Raw genomic sequence first — 27,501 nt, 5'->3', positions numbered from 1 at the left:
ACCCCTAAAGGGGTGAAATAGGGGTATGAAATTTGTGTATTCCACGCGGACGAAATCGCGAGTATAAGCTAGTATTTAATAATCAATACGTCAAAGTATGTCAAAGGCATAAATAAAATACAATCAATGTTACTGATAAGCCCATAATGTGTTTATAGTATCAACTTGATGCCGCTTTTACCTTGAGAATGACAAAGTCCGATCCCGAATGAATTTGTATGTGTATAATAATCCATACTAATATTATAAATGCGAAAGTGTGTCTGTCTGTCTGTTTTTAAAAATGTGTTATTTTTTTACGATTATGTTTAAAACAACTTTTTTTCACTCTATTATTGAAAATATCCACAATTACAGTTAGAATCGTAAACATGCATTTATTTTGAAGAAGTATTAATTAAATATAACCTCAATATCAGCAATATAAAAAATAAGATTTCATTATAACCAGGGTGAATAAATAGAAATCGTTTGCAGAATATAAAGAGTTAAATTATTTGTCTACAAAATAAAATTAAAACCATGGTGACATAACAATTATATTAGGGGGGGCCCAAAGCTCCTAAGAAAATGGGCAATCTCTTTTGGTACAGATATAGCTTGCATCCTGGGGAAGGACATAGGCTACCTTTTTTCCCGGAAAATCATCCCATGGGATTATTAAAGAACCTAAATCCACGCGGACGAAGTCGCGGGCATCATCTAGTAATATTTTTTTTTTTATTCAAGTAAACTTTCACAAGTACTTTCGAATCGTCAGATGCATCTACCACTGGTTCGGAATACCTGTCCTACCGAGAAGAACCAGCAAGAAACTCGGCGGTTGCTCTTTTCAAATATTTGATATACAATATTATGCCATGTATAAAATAGTATTTCCAGTCTTGTGCGTTGCTGGAACGAGCTGCAGGTCAAATCCACGCTCTTTTATCATTTAGATAATCTTCAATTGTGTAATATGCTTTTTTCAGGAGCATACTTTTAATAGACTTTTTAAACTTGTTTAAAGGTAAGTCCAAAATAGTGTCATAATCATCATCACCGCCGGCTCACTACAGAGCACGGGTCCACTCTCAGAATGAGAAGGGGTTGGTCATAGTCCACCATGCCGCCCAAGTGCGGATTGGCAGACTTCACACACCTTTGGGAAACTTTTATTGAGTTTTATGCACAGTATGGTTTTTGATTTATCGTGCAAAATGTCGAAAAAATACGAATGTAGTACGGAGCCCTCGATGCGCGAGTCTGACTCGCACTTGGCCGGTTTTTAGGGTTCCGTACCTCAAAAGGAAAAACGGAACCCTTATAGGATCACTTTGTTGTCTGTCTGTTTGTCTGTCTGTCTGTCTGTCAAGAAACCTACAGGGTACTTCCCGTTGACCTAGAATCATGAAATTTGGCAGGTAGGTAGATCTTATAGCTGACGTTTGGGGAAAAATCTGAAAACCGTGAATTTAGGGTGAGATCAAACAAAAAAAATTAAATTGTGGTCATGAACTAATAATTAGTATTTTCAACTTTCGAAGTGAGTGACTATACCAAGTGGGGTATCATATGAAAGGTCTTCACCTGTACATTCGAAAACAGATTTTTGTTTATTTTTATGCATCATAGTTTTTGAATTATCGTGCAAAATGTCGGAAAAATACGACTGTAGTACGGAACCCTCATTGCGCGAGCCTGACTAGCACTTGGCCGGTTTTTTAATATGAAAATTTATCGCTTGGATACAAGTGCGGAGTATGAGAGTGCTTTCATACGGGATTAAACTATCGCCATATCTAAATACGCCGTAAAATGATCTAGATTATCGACGATAGGATGTGAGTGCTGTTTACAAGTTGAATCAGTACCCATATTATTATAAATGCGAAAGTGTGTTTGTTTGTTGGTTTGTCCTTTGATCACGTCGCAACGGAGCAACGCAACGGATCGACGTGAATTTTGGCATTCATGCATAAGTATCTGGCAGGAGGTTGCCACCATAGAGCAGAAACAAAGAGGAGTTGGCCTAAGCAACTGTGCACTGTGATTTTCAACTAGGTCCTGACGTCATCACTGTGGGCGGGGCCTTAGTTAGTATGCTGTCTGCGTTCGTCAGGTTCACATATATTGAGACTCGTATTATCGGTGTGTTTTCGCGTTTTTAAGAACAAAAGGATGAAGTGTTGTGTTTTATCGTGTCAAAGTTATTCAGACAGACGTTCTGATGCTATGAATGGTATCACATTTCATTTGTAAATAATTTTATACGTAATTTCTACACTTATTGACATCTAGTGTGAGATAGCTGAACTATGTAGTGACATCAATATATCGATGTTAGGTCGCTAAGCGAGTAGTTTTGCTACTAACCCGCAGATGGAAAATTGAGAAGTGGGCGGCGTTCCACAACCCCTCACCCCGCAAAATGTCACTCGATATTTCATAGGGAAATCTTAATACAACATCTCCTCTTTGTTTCTGCTCTATGGTTGCCATCATACTAAGGGTGAGATCTATAGAGCGCACTCTGACTTAGCTTAGACCTAAGACAGAGTTAAAACGAGACAGAGCTATATTTCTCACATAGATCTGTCTCGTTTTAACTCAATCCTAAGTTTGAGCAGAGTCAAAGTGCGCTCTATAGATCTCAGCCTGAGTGGCAGCATGATGGTAGGCAGTGGCACATGAGTGGATCTGATAAACATAAAAGCCTTGTGTTTCAAGTAGTGGTATAGTAAGCGATGACATTAAAGAGATATGTGTAGGACTTTTTATCAAGACTAGCTTATGCCCGCGACTTCGTCCGCGTGGATTACACAAATTTCAAACCCCTATTTCACCCCATTAGGGGTGGAATTTTCAAAAACTCTTTCTTAGCGGATGCCTTCGTCATAATATCTATCTTCATGTCAAATTTTAGCCCGATTTGTCCAGTAGTTTGAGCTGTGCGTTGATAGATCAGTCAGTTAGTCAGTCTTTCCTTTTTAAATATATTTAGACAAGTGGGTGGTCATGGTCGATATATCGTTTGTATCGACAAATATTTACAGTCCACTTAACGATAACGCCTTTACGCTCTTTGTTTCATTTTTCTTATCTACCAAGGTTACAGATTAGAGATCACTTTTTTACAATCGATAAGTGATCTATAGATGTTGTTTACAATGGCCGATAAAGAATATAACCACGTGTACGCATGATGGCAGGCGCAGTGGCACATGAGTGGATCTGATAAACATAAAAGCCTTGTGTTTCAAGTAGTGGTATAGTAAGCGATGACATTAAGAGGTATCGTAGGACATTTCATCACGATTAACTTAATAGTAGATTGTTCAACATGGGGGTAATGGGATAATGTAAATGTAATCTAAATGGGGGTAATAAATAAAGATTTATTAAAAAAAAAAAAAGTAATGTGGCGCCGGGATAAAGCCCAAGCGTATAACTGGTATTACGAAGGATCTCAGAGTAACTCCCGAGCGTAGCGAGGGTGTTGCATCTAGAGTTTATCAACGGGAAGTCTCCTCTGGTTTTCTTGACAGACCCGACATACAGACGGACAACAAAGTGATCCTATAAGGGTTCCTTTTCTCCTTTTAAGGTACGGAACCCTAAAAATGTCTCTGGCATCATCTAATTGCTCGAATAATAAAAATGTATGATGACTAAAGTAAAATAGACACCAAGGTCATAGTAGTTGTCATCAATTTGTAATGTATGACTCTATGTGAGGACGTCCTGTCCTGTCACATGAAATGAAATATATGTACCTATGTAGGACCACTTGTATTGGAAATATCCATACTAATATTATGAATGCGAAAGTGTGTCTGTCTGTCTGGCTAGCTGTGGCTGTCCCGTGGGAGCTCTTTGATTTTCCGCGGTAAAAAGTAGTCTTTAACTATATCCATGAACCATACCCATCGTTTGAAGATGATGATGATGATGATGATGATGATGATGATGATGACGACCTAACCAGTGGTAGCTGCATCCGACTATTCGTAAGCACTTGTAAAAGTTTATACGAATAAAAAAAGATTTTCATTTTCATTTTCATTTTCATTTAACTAAACTAGTGGAAACAGCCGTAACGATCTCAGTAATGTTATTATATTGATGTGGAGCCAAATTAGCGTTTCAGCTATTTATTTCATTACAAAAATACTGAAATGCTAACTAGGCAGGCATTTGCGTAGATTAATGTTATTGGCGTCATGTACCTATTTTGTTTTTCCTACTAGAGAGAGAGCCTGTGAAGGCCAGACCTTCGTTATTTTATAAAAGCTGTAAGTTTCTATACGCATTGTCCTCATTAGAGCGGGGGCACACGATGCGTTGCGGCCGGCGGTGCGGCGCCGGAGCGGTGTCCCTGCGTCGTCTTACATAGAAATATCTGTGGCATGTCCAGTAGCGTGCAGGTCATAGAGGCATAAATGCACTGCTTACCCCAGTTGTAAGCTCAATGCATATTTTTCATTAAGACTGGCTGGTAAACAGGTTCCTACCTAACTAATGCCTACCCTGGCTTCAAACCCTGTGCACGCCACTGGGCATGTCACACGATGCGTTCCGGCGCCGCATCGGACTTGCAACCACCGAGACGAGGCGGGGAAGGGTGAATGCGTTGCGACGTCGCGTCGGAGCGGCACCGCTCAGTTGTTTTTATTAACATACTGTCCAATGCTGCTACGGCGCCACTGCGACATAACAACGTTGCGGCGCCGCACCGCTCGTGTGCCCGCTGATACGGTGAAATCTTTGCGGTGCGACGCCGCAACGCATCGTGTTCCCCCAGTCTGAGAGGAATGATCAGACATATTAAATTTTAAGGCTGTCTGGCAATGCGTCACGTGATTTCTAGGACTATTCCGTAGAAAATATATAAAAAAAATTGACTTAACGTAAGATGTTATACGTCTTTGTCATCTGTCATCTGCCAAAGCCGCCATGATCCAAACTTCATAGTCGCTGATCGTTCCTCCCTGTGTTGGGGACAATACGCAGAGAAACTTTCAGCTTTTATAGAATAACGAAGGTGAGGCCCTCACTGGCTTTTAGTCCATACTTTTTATTATAATCTTAGTAGGTAAATATGCAATAGCGTAGATGAAGTCTTGATGATTCCTTCTCAATTTTAAAACATTGTTTTTAGGGTTCCGTACCTCAAAAGGAAAAACGGAACCCTTATAGGATCACTTTGTTGTCTGTCTGTCTGTCGTCTGTCAAGAAACCTACAGGGTACTTCCCGTTGACCTAGAATCATGAAATTTGGCAGGTAGGTAGGTCTTATAGCTGACATTCGGGGAAAAAATCTGAAAAACGTGAATTTTTGGTTACATCACACTAAAAAAATTAAATTTTGGTCGAGAACTGCTGAACCGATTTCGCTAATTCTTTTTTTTTATAATATTCCTTGAAGTACAGGGATGGTTCTTACGGAAAGAAAATTTTAAAAAATTGTCTGAAAAATAATCGACTGTTAGGCGGTACGAAGTACGCCGGGTCAGCTAGTCCATAAGGGTATGGACTATAGTCCATATATATAAATAAATGAGAAAGTGTGTTTGTGTGTGTGTTGTGATATATGTATAAATGGGAAAGTGTGTTTGTTTGTTGGTTTGTCCTTCAATCACGTCGCAACGGTGCAATGGATTGACGTGATTTTTTGCATGGGTATAGATAAAGACCAGCAGGGCGATTGTCTAAAACCTGCATCAATCATTATTACAATCTCAATTGTTCTGATTGGCTGAGTTTGTGCGATTCTTGTTGCAACAATGCATTGTGGCCAATAGTGAGCGAGCATTAACCAATCAAAGATGATTGCGATCGTGACATTGTAGCTGTCAAACAACCGCGGTAGGGCCCCTGGAGAGTGACATAGACATAGGCACCGGAAAATCAAAGAGTCCCACGGGATTTTTAAAAAACCTAATTTCACGCGGACGAAGTCGCGGGCATCAGTTAGTATCAGATAAAAATACCACGAACATATGCCACCTGATTATGAATAGAAATGACACACATCACACAGTGTACAGTCACACTTGGTCTCGCCGTGAAGGACAAGTGTATTAGTAAACACGCGAATTGGATGTGCAAAGTCCACTCAACCGGGCCCAGGGTGGAGGTCGTTCACTGCGTCGCGTCACAGACGAGAAACCGCATTGTCACTGGCCGAAAGTTGCTTTATTTAGAAAAATCTTCTGATGCTTTGATTCGGTAGAGCATCGCGTCAGAACTCTGAACTCAGAAGACTCATTGGCGACCAAGCGCTGGTCGATGCTTTAAAGCTTAGAGCATTGACGCAAATTTGTCTGTCTGTCAGTATTCTACAGGATATACTTCGAAGGATAGGCATCGTAAGGGTCTGGATACATAGACAAAATTCCATGGACTCCTACGAAGCGATTCGCTTGATCGTTTCTAATAACTACTGCTAGAGTACTGCTAGTAGTTTCGATAGCTGCAAAGTGTCGTTACTAGATGGCGTTAACAGTCGCTTAAGTACAGAGTGAACATACATTTCGTAACTGACAGCAAGCGAACCGTCGTTCGGGCGCGATCCCAGGAGACGCGGGGTCGAATCCTGCCGGTCCGCAAATTTTGATATGTATTTAAAATTACTTTTTACATTGGACTTGTGCCTCTGTAGCGTAGGTATACGTGAAACACTTCAAATAGCTTCAAAGTCCAGCTCGACGCAGACGCCGCGTCCGCCGATGGCATATATTACTCATAGATAATGGGAGTTATATATTTATATCTCAAGGGAGAGTGTTGTCAGTCCTCTAATATATATTTAGATATAAGGTTAGGGTCGGGACACATCAGCACCGCCCGCCGTCGGCCCTACCGTCCACAGTCCACACGTGTAGATATCCCTACTGAGGGGAAGAGACCTAATACCGTTCAAAATTTTATACCTATTCTTATACTGTCACTTGTCACCTGTTGCAGATGAAAAATTAAAAGAAATAAATACTATATATAAGTCTGGAAATTGCTAATGACATGACAGACAGACAGACTGATAGACAGACTGACTGACTGACTGACTGACTGGCTGACTGACTGACAGTACCTAGGTATTTACTTTAGTAAAATGAATGAATTTAGTACGAAACAGCAGCAGCAGTTTGTTTATTGATACGAACCGCACGTCATAATATTCGTGTGGTGAGAGTGCGTGGTGCGTTATACACGGTGATGTGTCTCGGCCCTTATTTACTGTGACTTGGAAGATGGCTCGAAGCCATGATAACGACCGTCAGGGATATCGTCAAGCGGAATTCGAGTTCTTCCGTATTTCTATTAAAAATGTTGCGTCTTAGATCTATAGGGCGATTACGTAAAACCTGCATCAATCATTATTACAATCTCAATTGTTGTGATTGGCTGAATAGGCTAGTTGACACTTTTTTGAAGTAGGTCTTAAATGGTTAATATTTGTCCTATTAGATCAAAAAAATTAACACTATATTTTTTTGCGCCCTAAAAACCGTAAAACTTTAATTTTAAAATATATTTTTCTTAGACAGGTGAAAACACTGTCGGCCATGTTTGGCCGATAGATTATCTGTGCTCTGACGTCATGCATTTGTAAACAACAGCATAACCTCCCAAAGTTTAATAAACATGACTTCTATACTAGTTTACATGAAAAATATAGTAATTATCGTTATTGTATAATCCGAGAATGTAAAAACGCATCGATAAAGACCACAGGAAAGTTGTGGATTAGAGTGCCCAGTGAAATAAATATACGTAACACGCGAAGACTTGCTTAAAGGGATCCTATATCACTAACGACTGCAACCCAAATTTATTTTTGCAAAGATCACTTTGTTGTAAGTTTTACTTAATAACTTATTCAATTTATAAAGAGAAAACGATAATTTTTTACGTTTACTATGAGTTTTTAGAAGTATATAAAAACTAGCTTATGCTCGTGACTTCGCCCGCGTGGACTTCATAAATTTCAAACCCCCATTTAACCCACTCAGGGGTGGAATTTCAAAAAATCCTTTCCTAGTGGATACCTTCTCTTTACCTACAAAGAACACACCCACTAAATTTCATGTATCTAGGACCAGCTGTTTAGATGTTTAGGCTGTGCGTTGATATATAAGTTAGTCAGGACTTGAAATTTTATATATATATGGATACTACGTTAGTCAATAGGGATGACATTTCTTTCTTTACATATTTAATGACGTCACATCATGGCTGACAGCGTTTTCTGAGTTTCAAATAAAAATAAAAACTGTATTTTTTAAAATTGGATTTATATATCCATCCTGCGTTTTTAATAATTGTTATTGATATATTTCGTTGTCTTAAGCAAAATACTATAATAAATAATCATTTATTGGACGAAATTAGATATGAGTCAAGTAGCCTATTTGTGCTATTCTTGTTGCAACAATGCATTGTAGCCAATAGTGAGCGAGCGTCAACCAATCAGAGGTGATTGCGTTCGTGACATTGTAGCTGTCATTCTACCGCAATCGCGCGGCTGCTCTCTTAGCACGAAAGTGGTTAATTATCACATTACTTGCGATTATAGTATTCTTGCGGCGATAGCCTAATGGTTAGGACGTCCGCCTCCTAATCGAAGGTCGGGGGCTCGATCCCGGGCACGCACGTCTTAAGTTTTCGGAGTTATGTGCGTTTTAAGTAATTAAATATCACTTGCTTTAACGGTAAAGGAAAAAATCGTGAGGGAACCTGCATGCCAGAGAGTTCTGAAATCCTGAAACACTTGTTTCTTCATATATGTGACCGAAAACCCAAATACCAATTTTCATGTAAATAACTTGAAAAATGTCCCGACTTTCATACAAACTTCCATCCCCCATTTAACCCACTTAAGGGTGGAATATCGAAAGATCCTTTCTTAGTGGATAGGCCTAGACCTGCTCATTACAGAGAACACACCGGGTGGAAAAGCAGGCTAACTTTACCATTGTAGAATTTCTAGATAATCCTTAGGCGACAGAACAACGTTTATTTCCAGTACCCATCGGCGGTGTTCCCACTAGATTATAACATGGGGTTATTCAAGGGGCGGACCAACAAATTCCTAAAAGGCCGGCAACGCATCGGCGGCGGCTCCTCTGGTGCTGCAAATGTTCATGGGCGGCGGTAATCACTTAACATCAGGTGACCCGCCTGCTCGCTTGCTCGCTATATCTATTAAAAAAAAAAAAAAAAACCCGCATTTCAAGACATTTTCCAAGCCATCGGTCTGGAAAACTGCTGTCTATTTGATATGACAAAGCGTTATTGAATTTGTCGTTCCAACGAATTCACTTGTTAGGCGTGATTGCCAATTTGTATCAATAAACATGTCTGAAGAATTGTCTGGAAATTGATTTTTTAGGGTTCCGTACCTCAAAAGGAAAAACGGAACCCTTATAGGATCACTTTGTTGTCTGTCTGTCTGTCTGTCGGTATGTCAAGAAACCTACAGGGTACTTCCCGTTGACCTAGAATCATGAAATTTGGCAGGTAGGTAGATCTTATAGCTGACATTTGGGGAAAAATCTGAAAACCGTGAATTAAGGGTCATATCACAAGAAAAAAAATTAAAATGTGTTTCGAACAAATATTGAAAAATCTGAAACCGTGAATTTAGGGTTAGATCACACACAAAAAAATTTAATTGTGGTCATGAACTAATATTTAGTATTTTCAACTTTCGAAGTGAGATAACTATATCAAGTGGGGTATCATATGAAAGGTCTTTACCTTTACATTCTAAAACAGATTTTTATTTATTTTTATGTATCATAGTTTTTGAATTATCGTGCAAAATGTCGAAAAAATACGACTGTAGTACGGTACCCTCATTGTGCGAGCCTGACTCGCACTTGGCCGGTTTTTTTATTGCGAGATAGGCTTTAGGTACCTTGCTTGACGACAGTCCAACTTAATGGAAAGCAATGATGAGGTCTAAATCGGAGCGAGCTTGCCTAAAAGATGCCTATTCAGTATTCACTCTTGCCTTAGTACTTAGGTTATCACATCAACCGATAGACGTCCACTGCTATACATAAGTCTCTTGTAGGGACTTTCACACGCCACGGTCTTGCGCCGCCACCATCCAGCGGCTCCCTGCGACTCGTCTGATGTCATCCGTCCACCTAGTGGGGGGGTCTTCCAACACTGCGTCTTCCGGTGCGAGGTCGCCATTCCAGCACCTTGGGACCCTAACGTCTATCGGTTGTACGAACTATGTGCCCCCCATTGCCACTTCAGCTTCGCAACCCGTTGAGCTATGTCGGTTACTCTAGTTCTCTAGTCTCCTACGGATCTGCTCATTTCTAACAAGAGACATCCAGCAGTGGACGTCTATCGGTTGATGATGATGATGAATAATTGATCCAAAGTTTAGACGCCGCCTTGGACGAATTAAACGCCGCGTCTGGCTGTGCCGGTGTGCATTACTCCTTAGATATTCATTTTTTTAGTCATCATGACCTAATTTCAACTAAGCTGATTAATTTTGTTGTCGAACTAAGCTGATTACTTGCCGATTTCACGTTTTTAAGGTTCCGTAGCGCCAGAGAATAAAAGATCCCTTATGTAAACATATAAAATGAAAAGGTGACTGACTGACTCACTGACTGATCTATCAACGCACAACTCAAACTACTGGATGGATCTGGCTGAAATTTGGCATTCAGATAACTATTATGACTTAGACATCCATCCGCTAAGAAAGGATTTTTGAAAATTCAACCCCTAAAAGGGTAAAATAGAGGTTTGAAATTTATGTAGTCCACGCGGCGAAGTCGCGGGGATAAGCTAATACTTTATAGGATCACTTGGTTGGCTGTCCGTCTGTCTATCGTTACTGTCAACACCGGTTAAGGGGACTCAGTTCGGTGCTTTCTTCATATAAACGTAGGAGGGAAATTACAACAATATTAGATATTGTACGCACAAAACTAAGAATTATATCGATTTATCTCGTCATTATCTAGGTTTATTGATATATAAAATATTGAAAAAAATATTGATTTAAAAGTTACGAGGCTCAAAAGATTCCTATTTTAACACTAAATTAACGACAACTTTGGGCGTAAATAAATAAGATTAGGGATATGAACATTTTAAAACAATTTATCATTAGACGTAGTTTTTTTATTCATAAGTTGAAATAACTTTACTTTGCAAACATAAATTCAGCAGTTTTTTCTCAAAAATATTTTTCCCAAACTCTTTTCGCGCGCTTGATGTCGGTGAAAATCATCGTGCCTCTCAACTTTCTCATACAATGTCAAGTGAAAAGCAAATATGTTACCCACGTGCGCTGCCAATTTCGGTCGAGCGTCCTGCGTCACCTTAAGGAGATGAAAACCTATAGGGTACTTCCCGTTGACCTAGAATCATGAAAGCTAGCAGTGTCTTACACTCGTAGCACAAGTAAAGGGAAAGCTCCGAAAACTGAATTTTCGCGATATATTTTAAACTAGCTTGTGCTCGCGACTTCGTCCGCGTGGACTACACAAATTTCAAACCGCTATTTTACCCCCTTAGGGGTTGAATTTAAAAAATCTTTTCTTAGCGGATGCCTACGTCAAAATAGCTATCTGCATGCCAAATTTCAGCCCGATCCGTCCAGTAGTTTAAGCTGTGCGTTGATAGATCAGTCAGTCAGTCAGTCAGTCATTCAGTCAGTCAGTCAGTCAGTCAGTCACCTTTTCCTTTTATATATATTTAGATGTAGACAACGGGTTACATACCACGATTCATTTTTTATTTGTCGATATTTCAATACAATTGCACGGGTTGTGGTCACGAGGGGACTGCGGTGCTGCGAGAGATGAAGTTCGAGCTGTCACGGGCAGTAGCGAACTACCCTCTTCCTTGTTGAAATAAAAAATGAAACTACCCTCTTTTCGTCAAATAAAAAATGAAATTAATCGTGTTATGTACCCGTAACCTCCATTAAAATATGTCGTTAAACCACGAAATAAGCTTAAAATCAATAATTTTTGCGATGTTGTGTTTCTTGTACGATGGTACGGAACCCTACGTGTGCGAGGCCGACCCGCACTTGACCGGTATTCAACGTCAAACCTTAACCGCTAAGGCATCGATTTTCTGAGCCGTCGACTTGAAGACTTGATGGGTCTCCCATTAAGTCGAAGTAAGGCGCAATTTGCCGTTTTACGTAACTTTTAAGTCTGCGTCATGTTCTTCGCCATTGAGGGTCGTGACCCCATTCCGTAAATTCGTACCGCGACCTAAAGAACTTTCTACTACACACGTAAACATATCATGGTTAGGTACTACACAATATACGGGTCCCAACTCCTGTGGCGGTTGCCACAGTTGCAACTAGATGGCGCAATTCAATCTAATAATGTTTCATGACGTAGTCCCGAACAAATGTACCGCCGACAGCAATCGCGCTAACGGAGCTCACGATGTTTTCCTTCGCCGTTAAAGCAATCATCATCATCATGATCAACCCATCACCGACTCACTACAGAGCACGGGTCTCCTCTCAGAGTGAGAAGGGTTTTGGCCATAGTCTACCACGCTGGCCATGTGCGGATTGGTAGACTTCACACACCTTTGAGAACATTATGGAGAACTCTCAGGCATGCAGGTTTCCTCACGATGTTTTCCTTCACCGTTAAATCAAGTGATATTAAATTAATTTAAACGCACATAACTCCGAAAAGTTAGTGGTGGCGTGCTCGGGATCGAACCCCCGACCTCCCGCAAAGAAGGCGGACGTACTAACCACCGCTACATGTACTCACATGTACTTTGCTGTTCTAAGTTAATGCTGACCTTTTTTCTTTGCAGGGTTGAACGCGTGCGAAAGAAAATCCTATCTGTTCCTAAGGAAGGAGCTACCAGTGAGGTTGGTGCCACTAATCTATACATAATATATATCTGAGTGACATAGGCTATATTTTATTTTAAAAAACCGGCCAAGTGCGAGTCGGGCTCGCGCAACAACGGTTCCGTACTGCAGTCGTATTTTTTTCGACATTTTGCAGGATAATTCAAAAACTATGATATCCGAGTGACATAGGCTATATTTTATTTAAAAAAACCGACCAAGTGTGAGTCAGGCTCGCGCAACAAGGGTTCCGTACTGCAGTCGTATTTTTTCGACATTTAGCAGGATAATTCAAAAACTATGATACCTACATAAAAATAAATAAAAACCTGTTTTAGAATGCACAGGTGAAGACCTTTCATATTGTGATACCCCACTTGATATAGTTATCTTTTTCCTGCATGTGGGAGGGAGGGTAGGCGGTGCATGTAGCATGCTGCATGTTGCAGATTCGACCTATTTCAGCGGATTATAGAAAACTAGCGACCCGCCCCGGCTTCGCATGGGTGCAATGTAGATACTAATGTGGTGTCATTGAGGTGTCATTGCCTCGGAAACTCTCAAATCAGAAAATTTTTTGCGACCTAATTCACGTTATTTCAATTTCTCTAGGGATCTCTAATTTTTTGAACTATATTTTTAAACTATAGCTATAAACCTTCCTCTTGAATCACTCTATCTATTGGTGAAAACCGCATTAAAATCCGTTGCGTAGTTTAAAAGATCTACGCGTTCATACATACATACAGACGCGGGAAGCGACTTTATTTTATACTATGTAGAGATTAAGCTTTTGGTTCATTGTATACTTTTCCTTGATTCGAGAATCGAAGGTCAAATCTTATGAATCAGCTGTTTTTACTTGGTATCTCTAAGAAAATAATATTTGTCTACACTATATTATTATTATATTATTATTATTATTATTATATATTATATATTATATATATTATATAATTATATAATATTATAAAGAGGAAAACTTTGTTTGTTTGTTTGTTTGTTTGTTTGTTTGTACTGAATAGGCTCAAAAACTACTGGACCGATTTTAAAAATTCTTTCACCATTCGAAAGCTACATTATCCACGAGTAACATAGGCTATATTTTATTTTGGAAAAAAATAGGGTTCCGTAAGATATTTGGGTTTTTCGGACACAAGGTGTAAAAAATCAACCAGAAAAGTTACTTATTTTGCGTACGCTGCCTAAACTATAAAAGATAGAACCATAAAATGTTCTAATTAATTGTAGATCTTATAAATATCTACAAAAAAGTCCGCGACACACTATACCCATCTATGTCGAGTGAGGCACAGCAACCATTTTTTTATTTAAAAATCTTGAATTTTTTTTGGACTACATTTAAACGCGTTTATTTTACTCATGCTATTACTCCTTATCAAAATAAATGATTTCATCACTAAGAACAGTTTATGGAGATAATATTTGGTCTTTGAATGATTAAAATTGGACGTTTGGTTTTGAAGTTATGGCGAAATTAAAATATTACGATTTCTGCTGCACGGCCCGTTGTATTATATAAAGAGGTAATGTCGTTAAGTTTGTTTGTAGGGGGTAATCTTTAGAACTACTGAACCGATTTTAAAAATTCTTTCACCAGTAGAAAGCTACATTATTCCTGAGTGACATAAGCTATACGGGATCTTTAAAAACCTAAATCTACGCGGGCGAAGCCGCGGGGATCAGCTATATTATATAATTATATAATATTATAAAGAGGAAAACTTTGTTTGTTTGTTTGTTTGTTTGTTTGTTTGTTTGTTTGTACTGAATAGGCTCAAAAACTACTGGACCGATTTTAAAAATTCTTTCACCATTCGAAAGCTACATTATCCACGAGTAACATAGGCTATATTTTATTTTGGAAAAAAATAGGGTTCCGTAAGATATTTGGGTTTTTCGGACACAAGGTGTAAAAAATCAACCAGAAAAGTTACTTATTTGCGTACGCTGCCTAAACTATAAAAGATAGAACCATAAAATGTTCTAATTAATTGTAGATCTTATAAATATCTACAAAAAAGTCCGCGACACACTATACCCATCTATGTCGAGTGAGGCACAGCAACCATTTTTTTTTTTTAAATCTTGAATTTTTTTTGGACTACATTTAAACGCGTTTATTTTACTCATGCTATTAATCCTTATCAAAATAAATGATTTCATCACTAAAAACAGTTTATGGAGATAATATTTGGTCTTTGAATGATTAAAATTGGACGTTTGGTTTTGAAGTTATGGCGAAATTAAAATATTACGATTTCTGCTGCACGGCCCGTTGTATTATATAAAGAGGCAATGTCGTTAAGTTTGTTTGTAGGGGGTAATCTTTAGAACTACTGAACCGATTTTAAAAATTCTTTCACCAGTAGAAAGCTACATTATTCCTGAGTGACATAGGCTATACGGGATCTTTAAAAACCTAAATCTACGCGGGCGAAGCCGCGGGGATCAGCTAGTTCTAGATAAAAAAAATTAACGACAATTTTTCCAGTACTTAGTTAGAGCTGTCTTGTAATATAAACAACAAGATATTGAATAGAACTAAAGGTATCGAAAATATCCATACTTCTATACTAATATTATAAATGCGAAAGTGTGTCTGTCTGTCTGCTAGCCTTTCACGGCCCAACCTTTCAACCGATTGTGACGAAATTTGGTACAGAGATAGTTTGCATCCCGGGAAAGGACATAGGCTCCTTTTTATCTCGGAAAATCAAAGAGTTCCCACGAGATTTTCAAAAAAATAGTTTCCATTGTTTTACTTTTTGCGTTAGGTACGTGTAAAAATAAACTGTCGTTGGTCGTAAGTGCCTCGAGGTCATTGCCCCGCTGTCCCCAAAAACGTCCACGTCACAGCCCACAACAATGCGTATCATCATCATCATGATCAACCCATCGACGGTCCACTACTGGGCACGGGTCTCGCCTCAGAATGTGAATGGTTTAGGCCATAGTCTGCCAAGCTGGCCCAGTGCGAGTTGACAGATACAACAAACATACATAACAATACGTATAAGTCCCGCTAATTGCTAATGCGCGTGGTCGTCATTTTAGTGACGTGCACTAGACTGAAGTTTCGAGCTGATGGTATTCATGTCATTTCGATGTTAATGAGATATGGTTCAAGCGCAATAGCAATTTGCGGGACGTACGGACGATGGGACGGGATAAACTAGCTGATGCCCGCGACTTCGTGCGCGTGGATTTATGTTTTTCTAAATCCCGCGAGAACTCTTTAATTTTCCGCGATCAAAAGTAGCCTATGTCCTTCCCCGGGATGCAAGCTATCTCTATACCAAGTTTCATCAAAATCGGTCAAACGTATGGGTCGTGAAAAGCTAGCAGACAGACAGACACACTTTCGCATTTATAATATTAGTATGCAAGTATGGATTATGTTGGAGCTTGGTGTGAATGGAGGCGTTAAAGTTATTATAATTCTCAATAGTTGAAGATCGCAAGCAAAGATACCTAATCACAGAGCCGTCTTTAAGCTACTGGAGGCCCTGTGGCCCTACCGCGGTTGTTTGACAGCTACATTGTCACGATCGCAATCATCTCTGATTGGTTAATGCTCGCTCACTATTGGCCACAATGCATTGTTGCAACAAGAATCGCACAAATTCAGCCAATCAGAACAATTGAGATTGTAATAATGATTGATGCAGGTTTTAGACAATCGCCCTGCTGGGCACATTGAAATAACGGGGCCCCTATGATCTTGACAGAGTAGGTAAAAACAAGAAGGCTCGGATATAAGTCAGTCTTGACTAGTTAACAATCTCTATGGTCCTATGTTTGAGAGGGCCTTTTTGACCTTTGATTTTATAGAATTTTTTTTATTTTTTTTTATTCACATACAAGTTAGCCCATGACTGCAATCTCACCTGGTGGTAAGTGATGATGCAGTCTAAGATGATAGCGGGCTAACCTGGAAGGAGTATGGCAGTTTTTAGTAAACCCATACCCCTTTGGTTTCTACACGGCATCGTACCGGAACGCTAAATCGCTTGGCGGCACGGCTTTGCCGGTAGGGTGGTAACTAGCCACGGCCGAAGCCTCCCACCAGACCAGACCAGAAATTTAGAAATTATAAAATTCCAAACCCCTGCCAGGAATCGAACCCGGGACCTCCCACTAATAAGACCACAGCGCTCACCACTGCGCCAGGGAGGTCGTCGTAAATATTAAATAGGTTTTTCGGTAATAAAGTAGCGGTCGGTCGTTTATAGTTTGGTGATTTGGATTTTGGTGGCAGCAACTAGTGGGCCCCTATCGATCGTGGGCCCTGGGCACGTGCCCAGAGTGCCCAGTGGGAAAGAGGGCCCTGCCTAATCATCATTAGGATACTTATAGTACGCGACAGGTTGATATGGCAATCGGCGAGGGAACGCCCCGCACACCCGCACAGCCCCCGCGCTAACCGGGTGCGGGCGAACGCGGGAGTCGTGCGGGCGTGCGGGGCATCCCCCCGCCTCATACCCCGATAGCCATCTCGACCTGTCGCGTACTATACACTTATCATTCTGTACGCATCCATCTGTGAACCTGACACCTGATAGGTAGGTACAGTACACGGCAGAAAGTAATATATATCTAAACTAGCTGATCCCCGCGGCTTCGCCCGCGTAGATTTAGGTTTTTAAAGATCCCGTATAGCCTATGTCACTCAGGAATAATGTAGCTTTCTACTGGTGAAAGAATTTTTAAAATCGGTTCAGTAGTTCTAAAGATTACCCCCTACAAACAAACTTAACGACATTACCTCTTTATATAATACTAGCTGATCCCCGCGGCTTCGCCCGCGTAGATTTAGGTTTTTAAAGATCCCGTATAGCCTATGTCACTCAGGAATAATGTAGCTTTCTACTGGTGAAAGAATTTTTAAAATCGGTTCAGTAGTTCTAAAGATTACCCCCTACAAACAAACTTAACGACATTACCTCTTTATATAATACAACGGGCCGTGCAGCAGAAATCGTAATATTTTAATTTCGCCATAACTTCAAAACCAAACGTCCAACTTTAATCATTCAAAGACCAAATATTATCTCCATAAACTTTTCTTAGTGATGAAATCATTTATTTTGATAAGGATTAATAGCATGAGTAAAATAAACGCATTTAAATGTAGTCCAAAAAAAATTCAAGATTTTAAATAAAAAAATGGTTGCTGTGCCTCACTCGACATAGATGGGTATAGTGTGTCGCGGACTTTTTTGTAGATATTTATAAGATCTACAATTAATTAGAACATTTTATGGTTCTATCTTTTATAGTTTAGGCAGCGTACGCAAAATAAGTAACTTTTCTGGTTGATTTTTTACACCTTGTGTCCGAAAAACCCAAATATCTTACGGAACCCTATTTTTTTCCAAAATAAAATATAGCCTATGTTACTCGTGGATAATGTAGCTTTCGAATGGTGAAAGAATTTTTAAAATCGGTCCAGTAGTTTTTGAGCCTATTCAGTACAAACAAACAAACAAACAAACAAACAAACAAACAAACAAAGTTTTCCTCTTTATAATATTAGTGTAGACTAGCTGATCCCCGCGGCTTCGCCCGCGTAGATTTAGGTTTTTAAAGATCCCGTATAGCCTATGTCACTCAGGAATAATGTAGCTTTCTACTGGTGAAAGAATTTTTAAAATCGGTTCAGTAGTTCTAAAGATTACCCCCTACAAACAAACTTAACGACATTACCTCTTTATATAATAACTAGCTGATCCCCGCGGCTTCGCCCGCGTAGATTTAGGTTTTTAAAGATCCCGTATAGCCTATGTCACTCAGGAATAATGTAGCTTTCTACTGGTTAAAGAATTTTTAAAATCGGTTCAGTAGTTCTAAAGATTACCCCCTACAAACAAACTTAACGACATTACCTCTTTATATAATATTCCTCTTTATAATATTAGTGTAGACAACGGGCCGTGCAGCAGAAATCGTAATATTTTAATTTCGCCATAACTTCAAAACCAAACGTCCAATTTTAATCATTCAACGACCAAATATTATCTCCATAAACTGTTCTTAGTGATGAAATCATTTATTTTGATAAGGATTAATAGCATGAGTAAAATAAACGCGTTTAAATGTAGTCCAAAAAAAATTCAAGATTTTTAAATAAAAAAATGGTTGCTGTGCCTCACTCGACATAGATGGGTATAGTGTGTCGCGGACTTTTTTGTAGATATTTATAAGATCTACAATTAATTAGAACATTTTATGGTTCTATCTTTTATAGTTTAGGCAGCGTACGCAAAATAAGTAACTTTTCTGGTTGATTTTTTACACCTTGTGTCCGAAAAACCCAAATATCTTACGGAACCCTATTTTTTTCCAAAATAAAATATAGCCTATGTTACTCGTGGATAATGTAGCTTTCGAATGGTGAAAGAATTTTTAAAATCGGTCCAGTAGTTTTTGAGCCTATTCAGTACAAACAAACAAACAAACAAACAAAGTTTTCCTCTTTATAATATTACTGACCCGCCCCGGCTTCGCTCGGGTGGAATTTAGAAAATCGAGGTGGGGGTTGAATTTCCGAAAATCCTGAAATACATAGGTATTTCTTCATTTGTTGCCGAATTACTCATAGATCTAAACTCCCCTCCCGCACGCGCACCCCCGCCTTGGTGACGCCCACTTCGCAACGGGCCGTGCAGCAGAAATCGTAATATTTTAATTTCGCCATAACTTCAAAACCAAACGTCCAATTTTAATCATTCAAAGACCAAATATTATCTCCATAAACTGTTCTTAGTGATGAAATCATTTATTTTGATAAGGATTAATAGCATGAGTAAAATAAACGCGTTTAAATGTAGTCCAAAAAAAATTCAAGATTTTTAAATAAAAAAATGGTTGCTGTGCCTCACTCGACATAGATGGGTATAGTGTGTCGCGGACTTTTTTGTAGATATTTATAAGATCTACAATTAATTAGAACATTTTATGGTTCTATCTTTTATAGTTTAGGCAGCGTACGCAAAATAAGTAACTTTTCTGGTTGATTTTTTACACCTTGTGTCCGAAAAACCCAAATATCTTACGGAACCCTATTTTTTTCCAAAATAAAATATAGCCTATGTTACTCGTGGATAATGTAGCTTTCGAATGGTGAAAGAATTTTTAAAATCGGTCCAGTAGTTTTTGAGCCTATTCAGTACAATCAAACAAACAAACAAACAAACAAACAAACAAACAAACAAACAAACAAAGTTTTCCTCTTTATAATATTAGTGTAGACAACGGGCCGTGCAGCAGAAATCGTAATATTTTAATTTCGCCATAACTTCAAAACCAAACGTCCAATTTTAATCATTCAAAGACCAAATATTATCTCCATAAACTGTTCTTAGTGATGAAATCATTTATTTTGATAAGGATTAATAGCATGAGTAAAATAAACGCGTTTAAATGTAGTCCAAAAAAAATTCAAGATTTTTAAATAAAAAAATGGTTGCTGTGCCTCACTCCACATAGATGGGTATAGTGTGTCGCGGACTTTTTTGTAGATATTTATAAGATCTACAATTAATTAGAACATTTTATGGTTCTATCTTTTATAGTTTAGGCAGCGTACGCAAAATAAGTAACTTTTCTGGTTGATTTTTTACACCTTGTGTCCGAAAAAACCCAAATATCTTACGGAACCCTATTTTTTTCCAAAATAAAATATAGCCTATGTTACTCGTGGATAATGTAGCTTTCGAATGGTGAAAGAATTTTTAAAATCGGTCCAGTAGTTTTTGAGCCTATTCAGTACAAACAAACAAACAAACAAACAAACAAACAAACAAACAAACAAACAAACAAACAAACAAAGTTTTCCTCTTTATAATATTAGTGTAGACAACGGGCCGTGCAGCAGAAATCGTAATATTTTAATTTCGCCATAACTTCAAAACCAAACGTCCAATTTTAATCATTCAAAGACCAAATATTATCTCCATAAACTGTTCTTAGTGATGAAAATATTTATTTTGATAAGGATTAATAGCATGAGTAAAATAAACGCGTTTAAATGTAGTCCAAAAAAAATTCAAGATTTTTAAAAAAATGGTTGCTGTGCCTCACTCGACATAGATGGGTATAGTGTGTCGCGGACTTTTTTGTAGATATTTATAAGATCTACAATTAATTAGAACATTTTATGGTTCTATCTTTTATAGTTTAGGCAGCGTACGCAAAATAAGTAACTTTTCTGGTTGATTTTTTACACCTTGTGTCCGAAAAACCCAAATATCTTACGGAACCCTATTTTTTCCAAAATAAAATATAGCCTATGTTACTCGTGGATAATGTAGCTTTCGAATGGTGAAAGAATTTTTAAAATCGGTCCAGTAGTTTTTGAGCCTATTCAGTACAAACAAACAAACAAACAAAGTTTTCCTCTTTATAATATTAGTGTAGATTAGCCTTTACAAAGCGATTCTACTACTATCTTGGCCCATTTCTATATAATAAGATTAATGCAGAATTACCCATCTTTAAGTTGCCGCTTACTCAGTGTAAAAAGAAAGTTATATCCTTTTTGTTGAATAAATCTTATGACGAAACAGAAGATTTCTTACAATCTATCAGTACATCTACTATATTCTCAATAAATAATAATAACTAAAGTGAATAGAAATAAATATAATTTATTTATTTTTTATTTATTTATTATTTTAATTCACTTACACAACATTACTTAATATACACACACACACACACACACACACACATACACACACACACACACACATAGTTTTCCTTTGCAACAATCTAGGTTCATACGTTTATTTAAATGTAAAACGTTATAGATCAACAACTTTCTGCAAAAAATGTATTTATTTATTACTTTTTAGATAACCGAGGGAGAGGGCTGGCTATCCTTAACACAGATCTAAAAATCTAGCTAGGATAGCCAGTTCTTGATCTTTAACATTCATAATATTAAGCACTAATTGTTCAAGATCAAACCCATGTATGTGTGTAACTATATGATTGAAAAATAAACGTTTTATTTATTATTATTATTATTTATTATTTATATATCGACCTTTAGAAGGTGACTAGCTTATGCTCGCGACTTCGTCCACGTGGACTACACAAATTTCAAACCCCTATTTCACCCCCCAGGGGTTGAATTTTCAAAAATCCTTCCTTAGCGGATGCCTACGACATAATAGCTATTATATACACCAAATTTCAGCCCAATCCGTCCAGTAGTTTGAGCTGTGCGTTGATAGATCAGTCAGTCAGTCAGGCACCTTTTCCTTTTATATAATATTTAGATAGAGATTTGTTAAGCATTGTCTTTGTCGTTGAGACCGACAAAACGTCATATAGGTATGAGTGACGGAGACAACGCTCTACAAAGCTGAAATGTCATTGTAAAGGCCGATGTACATTATTTTCTGCCGCGTACTGTACTAACTACAAAGCCTTGAAGCGAACGACAATGTTGTGTGTTGCGCATTTAGAATTACGAGTACTATCATATTCATATCCGTTAGTTATTATCCTGCGAAAATACGCAATTTATTCGCAAAGCACTAGCGACCCGCCCCGGCTTCGCATGGGTGCAATGTAGATACTAATGTGGTGTCATTGAGGTGTATTTGCCTCGGAAACTCTCAAATGAGAGAATTTTTTCCGACCTAATTCACATTATTTCAATTTCTCTACGGATCTCTAATTTTTTGAGAGCTAAACTATAGATATAAACCTTCCTCTTGAATCACTCTATCTATTGGTGAAAACCGCATTAAAATCCGTTGCGTCGTTTAAAAGATCTACGCGTTCATATATACAGACAGCGGGAAGCGACTTTATTTTATACTATGTAGAAATTTATATTACAGCCGACATAGATCAACGGGTTGCGAAATGCGAAGTCTTCGAACAGTGCGTGTTGCCAGTGATGACATATGGATCCGAAACATGGTCGCTAACTATGGGCCTCATAAGAAAGCTCAGAGTCACTCAGCGGGCGATGGAGAGAGCTATTTGCAGAGTTTCTCTACGTGATCAAATCAGACATGAGGAGATCCGTAGAAGAACTACGGTGGCCGACATAGCTCTACGGGTTGCGAAGCTGAAGTGGCAATGGGCAAAGCACATAGTTCGGATAACCGATAGACCTTGGGGTTTCAACTCTCAAGGTGCTGGAATGGCGACTTCGCACCGAAAGGCGCAAAGTTTTAAGACCCCCCACTAGGTGGATGGACGACATCAGGCGAGTCGCAGGGAGCCGCTGATCTCTCGGGAGTCTCTACAAGAGACCTAGGTCCAGCTGTGGACGTCTATCGATTGTTGATGATAAGCATAAGCTAGTTATATCTATAGTTAAATGGTATTACCATTATAATATTGTTAATTACCATTATTAATTGCACGGCCACTTATCTGCGGTTAAAGGAAACTGGCTAATGTGTTGATAATTTAATTATCAGTGGCCTTCCTTTTTGATAAGTCTGCCAATCCGCACTTGGTCAGCTTGGTAGACTATGGCCAAAACCCTTCTCACTCTGAGAGGAGACCCGTGCTCTGTAGTGATCCGGCGATGGGTTGATCATGATGATACTATAAGAACACTAGCTGATGCCCGCGACTTCGTTTGCGTTGAATAAGGGTTTTTAAAAATCCCGTGGGAACTCTTTGATTTTCCGGGATAAAAAGTAGCCTACCATGCAAAAAATCACGTCAATCCGTTGCACCGTTGCACTGTTGCGACGTGATTGAAGGACAAACCAACAAACAAACACATTTTCGCATTTATGATAAGGGTACTGATTTTTAGCTGATAGATCGTCTTCCTCTTTTCCAGGCTAGCGAACATCATGAAGGAAATTGCTTTACTACCAGACAACCTCCTCCAGATGCCGTCAGTGGGGCTGGTGAACCAGTGGTACGAGCGTTCCTTTGAGGAGATCATCGAGTTTGAGAAGAAGGAACCCGAGCCACCAGTGCTGGACCAGTACGAATTAAATCCTATCGTATATCGTATGGGTAGGGGACGTCCATAAATTACGTGAGATGTTTAAGGGGGGGAGGGGGTCGAGTCAAATCTCATCTAATCTTACGTTGGAGAGAGGGGGGGTCTCGGCAAATATCACGCCATTTTTTTTCTGATTGAAACAAAAAAAATATATACTATTTTGGTCCATTTAATCCAGATTGTACATGCTTAAGATTTAATTTAATATATTTTTTTTCTTTTTACATTACCAATCCAACGCGTTTACGTCAGAAACCCACATTTTGAAAAATCTCACGTGAGATTGGGGGACGGGGGAGGGGGTTGAATAAAATCTCACGACATCTCACCAGGGGGGAGGGAGGGACAGAAAATTTAAAAAAACATTTTATAATAAAATCCCGCAAACTATTTTGGACTTACCTTTACACTAGTTTAAAAAATCTATTAAAAGTATGCTCTTAAAAAAAGCATATTACACAATTGAAGATTTTTTTTAAATTTCAGATACAGGTTAGCCCTTGACTGCAATCTCACTTGGCGGTAAGTGACGATGCAGTCTAAGATGGTAGCGGGCTAACCTGGAAGGGGTATGGCAGTTTTCAATAAGCCCATGCCCCTTTGGTTTCTACACGGCATCGTACCAGAACGCTAAATCGCTTGGCGGTACGGCTTTGCCGGTAGGGTGGTAACTAGCCACGGCCGAAGCCTCCCACCAGACCAGACCAGAAGTTTAGAAATTATAAAATTCCAAATCCCTGCCAGGAATCGAACCCGGGACCTCCCACTAATAAGACCACAGCGCTTACCACTGCGCCAGGGAGGTCGTCGAAATGTATATTATCTAAATGATAAAAGAGCGTGGATTTGACCTGCAGCTCGTTCCAGCAACGCACAGGACTGCAAATACTTTTTTATACATGGCATAATATTGTATATCAAATATTTGAAAAGAGCAACCGCCGAGTTTCTTGCTGGTTCTTCTTTATTTATCAAAATTAAATTCTCCTTTCAGGTTCTGTGAACGATTGGTCCACATTCGCAACAGACACGCAGATGTGGTCCAAACGATGGCCCAAGGCGTCTTGGAACTCAAGGAGTCACATGAAGTCGATCCTGGTATCGAGAACTCGATACAATACTTCCTGGATCGATTCTACATGAGTCGGATATCGATAAGGATGCTCATCAACCAACACAGTGAGTTGAACATCGATTTTATTTACTCTTATTAATCGATTTGATTTTTTAATTGACGAATTTATTTACGAGACATTTCACCGCGGTTAATTGTCTAGTTTGGTGACAGGAGGGCTGGCTCATAATTTGCGCAAAGGATCAGCCTGGCTGTCCAGCGGAGATGCAGCCAGTATTCTTAGCACCATTCCACGCGGGCATGATTTGTTAGTAATTAGATAAGGCTATGAAAAATAAGGATAATAAAATTTAAAGCTAAGATTTTATTGTAACATTTTCTAAGTAAATAAAAAATATATTCAAAACCATGCTTTATATACAAGCCTGTATAAAAAAACTAGGTTAAGTATATAATGAATTTGAATTTTAATGAATAATGTATTGAATGAAACAGCTAGAAAAACATGATTTCAATAAGTATGTTATTTAGTTATCATACAATACAAAACAGTTTTCTATGAAAACAATAGGTATATTATATTCATCATTTATGTAATGTAGGTATCAAGCACCACGTCTAAGAGTAGATATTGTGCTTATTTCAAGTATAGTGCTATAATTTTTCGCAGGAACTGTAAAACTGGATTTGAGGTAATTTCGCAGACAAGACTATGCAAGGAGTCATTTACGGTATTTTTGTCCCGGGAAAAAAAGAGTTCCTATGTGATATTTAAGAATTCTAAATCCAATCGCGCAATCGCGAGCTAAATGCGAATAGTAACCAATACAATAAAATATTGGTGATTCGTGCTATACGAAATCTGCTGCTCGATTGCGGGAGAATGACAGCTACAATGTCACGATCACAATTACCTCTGATTGGTTGACGCTCGTTAGCGAGCGTCAACCAATTAGCTATAATGCCTTGTTGCAACAAGAATCGCACAAATTCAGCCAATCACAACAATTGGGATTGTAATAATGATTGATGCAGGTTTTACGAAATCGACCTACAGGTCCATGTTAATTTTTTGCACCCAGTGGTCCGATACACTGTCAGAAAATAACGTAGCTTATAGCACCTCCCCGTAAAATGGGGGCGACTGACGAGTTTGTTTTGATAGTTCCTATGAATAAAACATGCATACATTATATATCAGGCTGTCTATATATGTATGTATGTTAGTGATAAATATGATAATTTTCGCGGAATAATGAGGATGTGGGTTCGTGACCATTTGGATGAAATGAACGTGTCAATGGTGTTTACAGTAATACTGCCATCATTGAATTATTAATACAAATACCAGTAAGCAACTTTGGACTAAGTTCGAAATGCGCCCAAGCGCTGTCTCTTTCTGCGTTGTACTCCTCATTGCTGAAAGTCGTTACCCCTTTCCATTAAAACGGGTTTCTGTGTGTTCTTTAAAATTCTAAATCCAATCGCCAAGTCGCGAGCTAAAAGCGAATAGTAACCAATACGATAAAACATTGTTGATTCGCGCTATACTCAGAATCTGGTCCCCCCCGATTGTGTAAGAAATAATTTGAGCATTTCCAACAATGTTAATATTCTTTGCCATGCGAGTGAATTAAAACTATTAAAATAAGTTTTTGGACCCAGTGGTCCGATATTCTGACAAAAAATAACGTAGCTTATAGCACCTCCCCGCAAGATGGCGGCGGATGACGAGTTTGTTTTGATAGTTCGTATGAATAAAACATACATTAGGTACATTTATATATCAGGTTGTCTATATAATATGTATGTTAGTGATAAATATGATAATTTTCGCGGAACAGTGAGGTCGTGAGTTCGTGCCCACTTGGATAAAATATACGTGTCATTAGTGTTTACAATAATACTGCCATCATTGAGTTACGTTATCATCAAGTGACACAAATATACCAATTATATACTTGACTCGTTTCCCGGTATGCATCAGCTAGCTGATGCCCGCGAACTACGTTTTTTAAAATCCCGTGGGAACTCTTTTTCGGGATAAAAAGTAGCCTATGTCACTCTCCAGGTCTGTACCTATATCCATGCAAAAAATCACGTCAATCCGTTGCACCGTTGCGACGTGATAGATGGACAAACCAACAAACAAACACACTTTCGTATTTATAATAAGGGTACTGATTTAATAAAATCTTAAATATATAAAAGGAAAAGGTGACTGACTGACTGACTAAATGACTGACTGACTGATCTATCAACGCACAGCTCAAACTACTAGACGGATCGGGCTGAAATTTGGCATGCAGATAGCTATTATGACGTAGGCATCCGCTAAGAAAGGATTTTTGAAAATCCAACACTTAAGGGGGTGAAATAGGGCTTGAAATTTGTGTAGTCCACGCGGACGAAGTCGCGAGTATAAGCTAGTCTCTATATATAAAAACTGGCCAAGTGCGAGTCAGGCTCGCGCAACGAGGGTTCCGTACTACAGTCGTATTTTTTCGACATTATTACAAATACAACAAATTGGCATCAAAGTATTGCTATCCTTTG

The 27,501-nt window shown here is 38.7% G+C and overlaps 2 protein-coding genes and 1 long non-coding RNA gene across 3 annotated transcripts in view; 1 reads left to right on the top strand and 2 right to left on the bottom strand.

Moving 5' to 3' along the window:
* Nucleotides 1-27,501, bottom strand: part of LOC117994799 (protein KTI12 homolog) — a 239,271-nt gene that overhangs the window by 133,190 nt on the left and 78,580 nt on the right. The gene's annotated exons all lie outside the window — the stretch shown is intronic.
* The window catches only part of Pdk (pyruvate dehydrogenase kinase), a 50,830-nt gene that overhangs the window by 9,124 nt on the left and 14,205 nt on the right, over nt 1-27,501 (top strand). Inside the window, exons 2-4 of the mRNA XM_034982795.2 lie at nt 12,817-12,874; nt 23,700-23,849; nt 24,865-25,049. Of these exons, the coding sequence (XP_034838686.1) occupies nt 12,817-12,874; nt 23,700-23,849; nt 24,865-25,049 (393 nt within the window). The remainder of the gene's footprint in view (nt 1-12,816; nt 12,875-23,699; nt 23,850-24,864; nt 25,050-27,501) is intronic.
* The window catches only part of LOC138404328 (uncharacterized), a 201,959-nt gene that overhangs the window by 171,833 nt on the left and 2,625 nt on the right, over nt 1-27,501 (bottom strand). The window lies entirely within an intron of this gene.

Source organism: Maniola hyperantus, chromosome 27, assembly GCF_902806685.2.
Source record: "Maniola hyperantus chromosome 27, iAphHyp1.2, whole genome shotgun sequence".
NCBI classification, from domain to species: Eukaryota; Metazoa; Arthropoda; class Insecta; order Lepidoptera; family Nymphalidae; genus Maniola; species Maniola hyperantus.
This window is presented reverse-complemented; position numbering and strand designations above follow the sequence as displayed.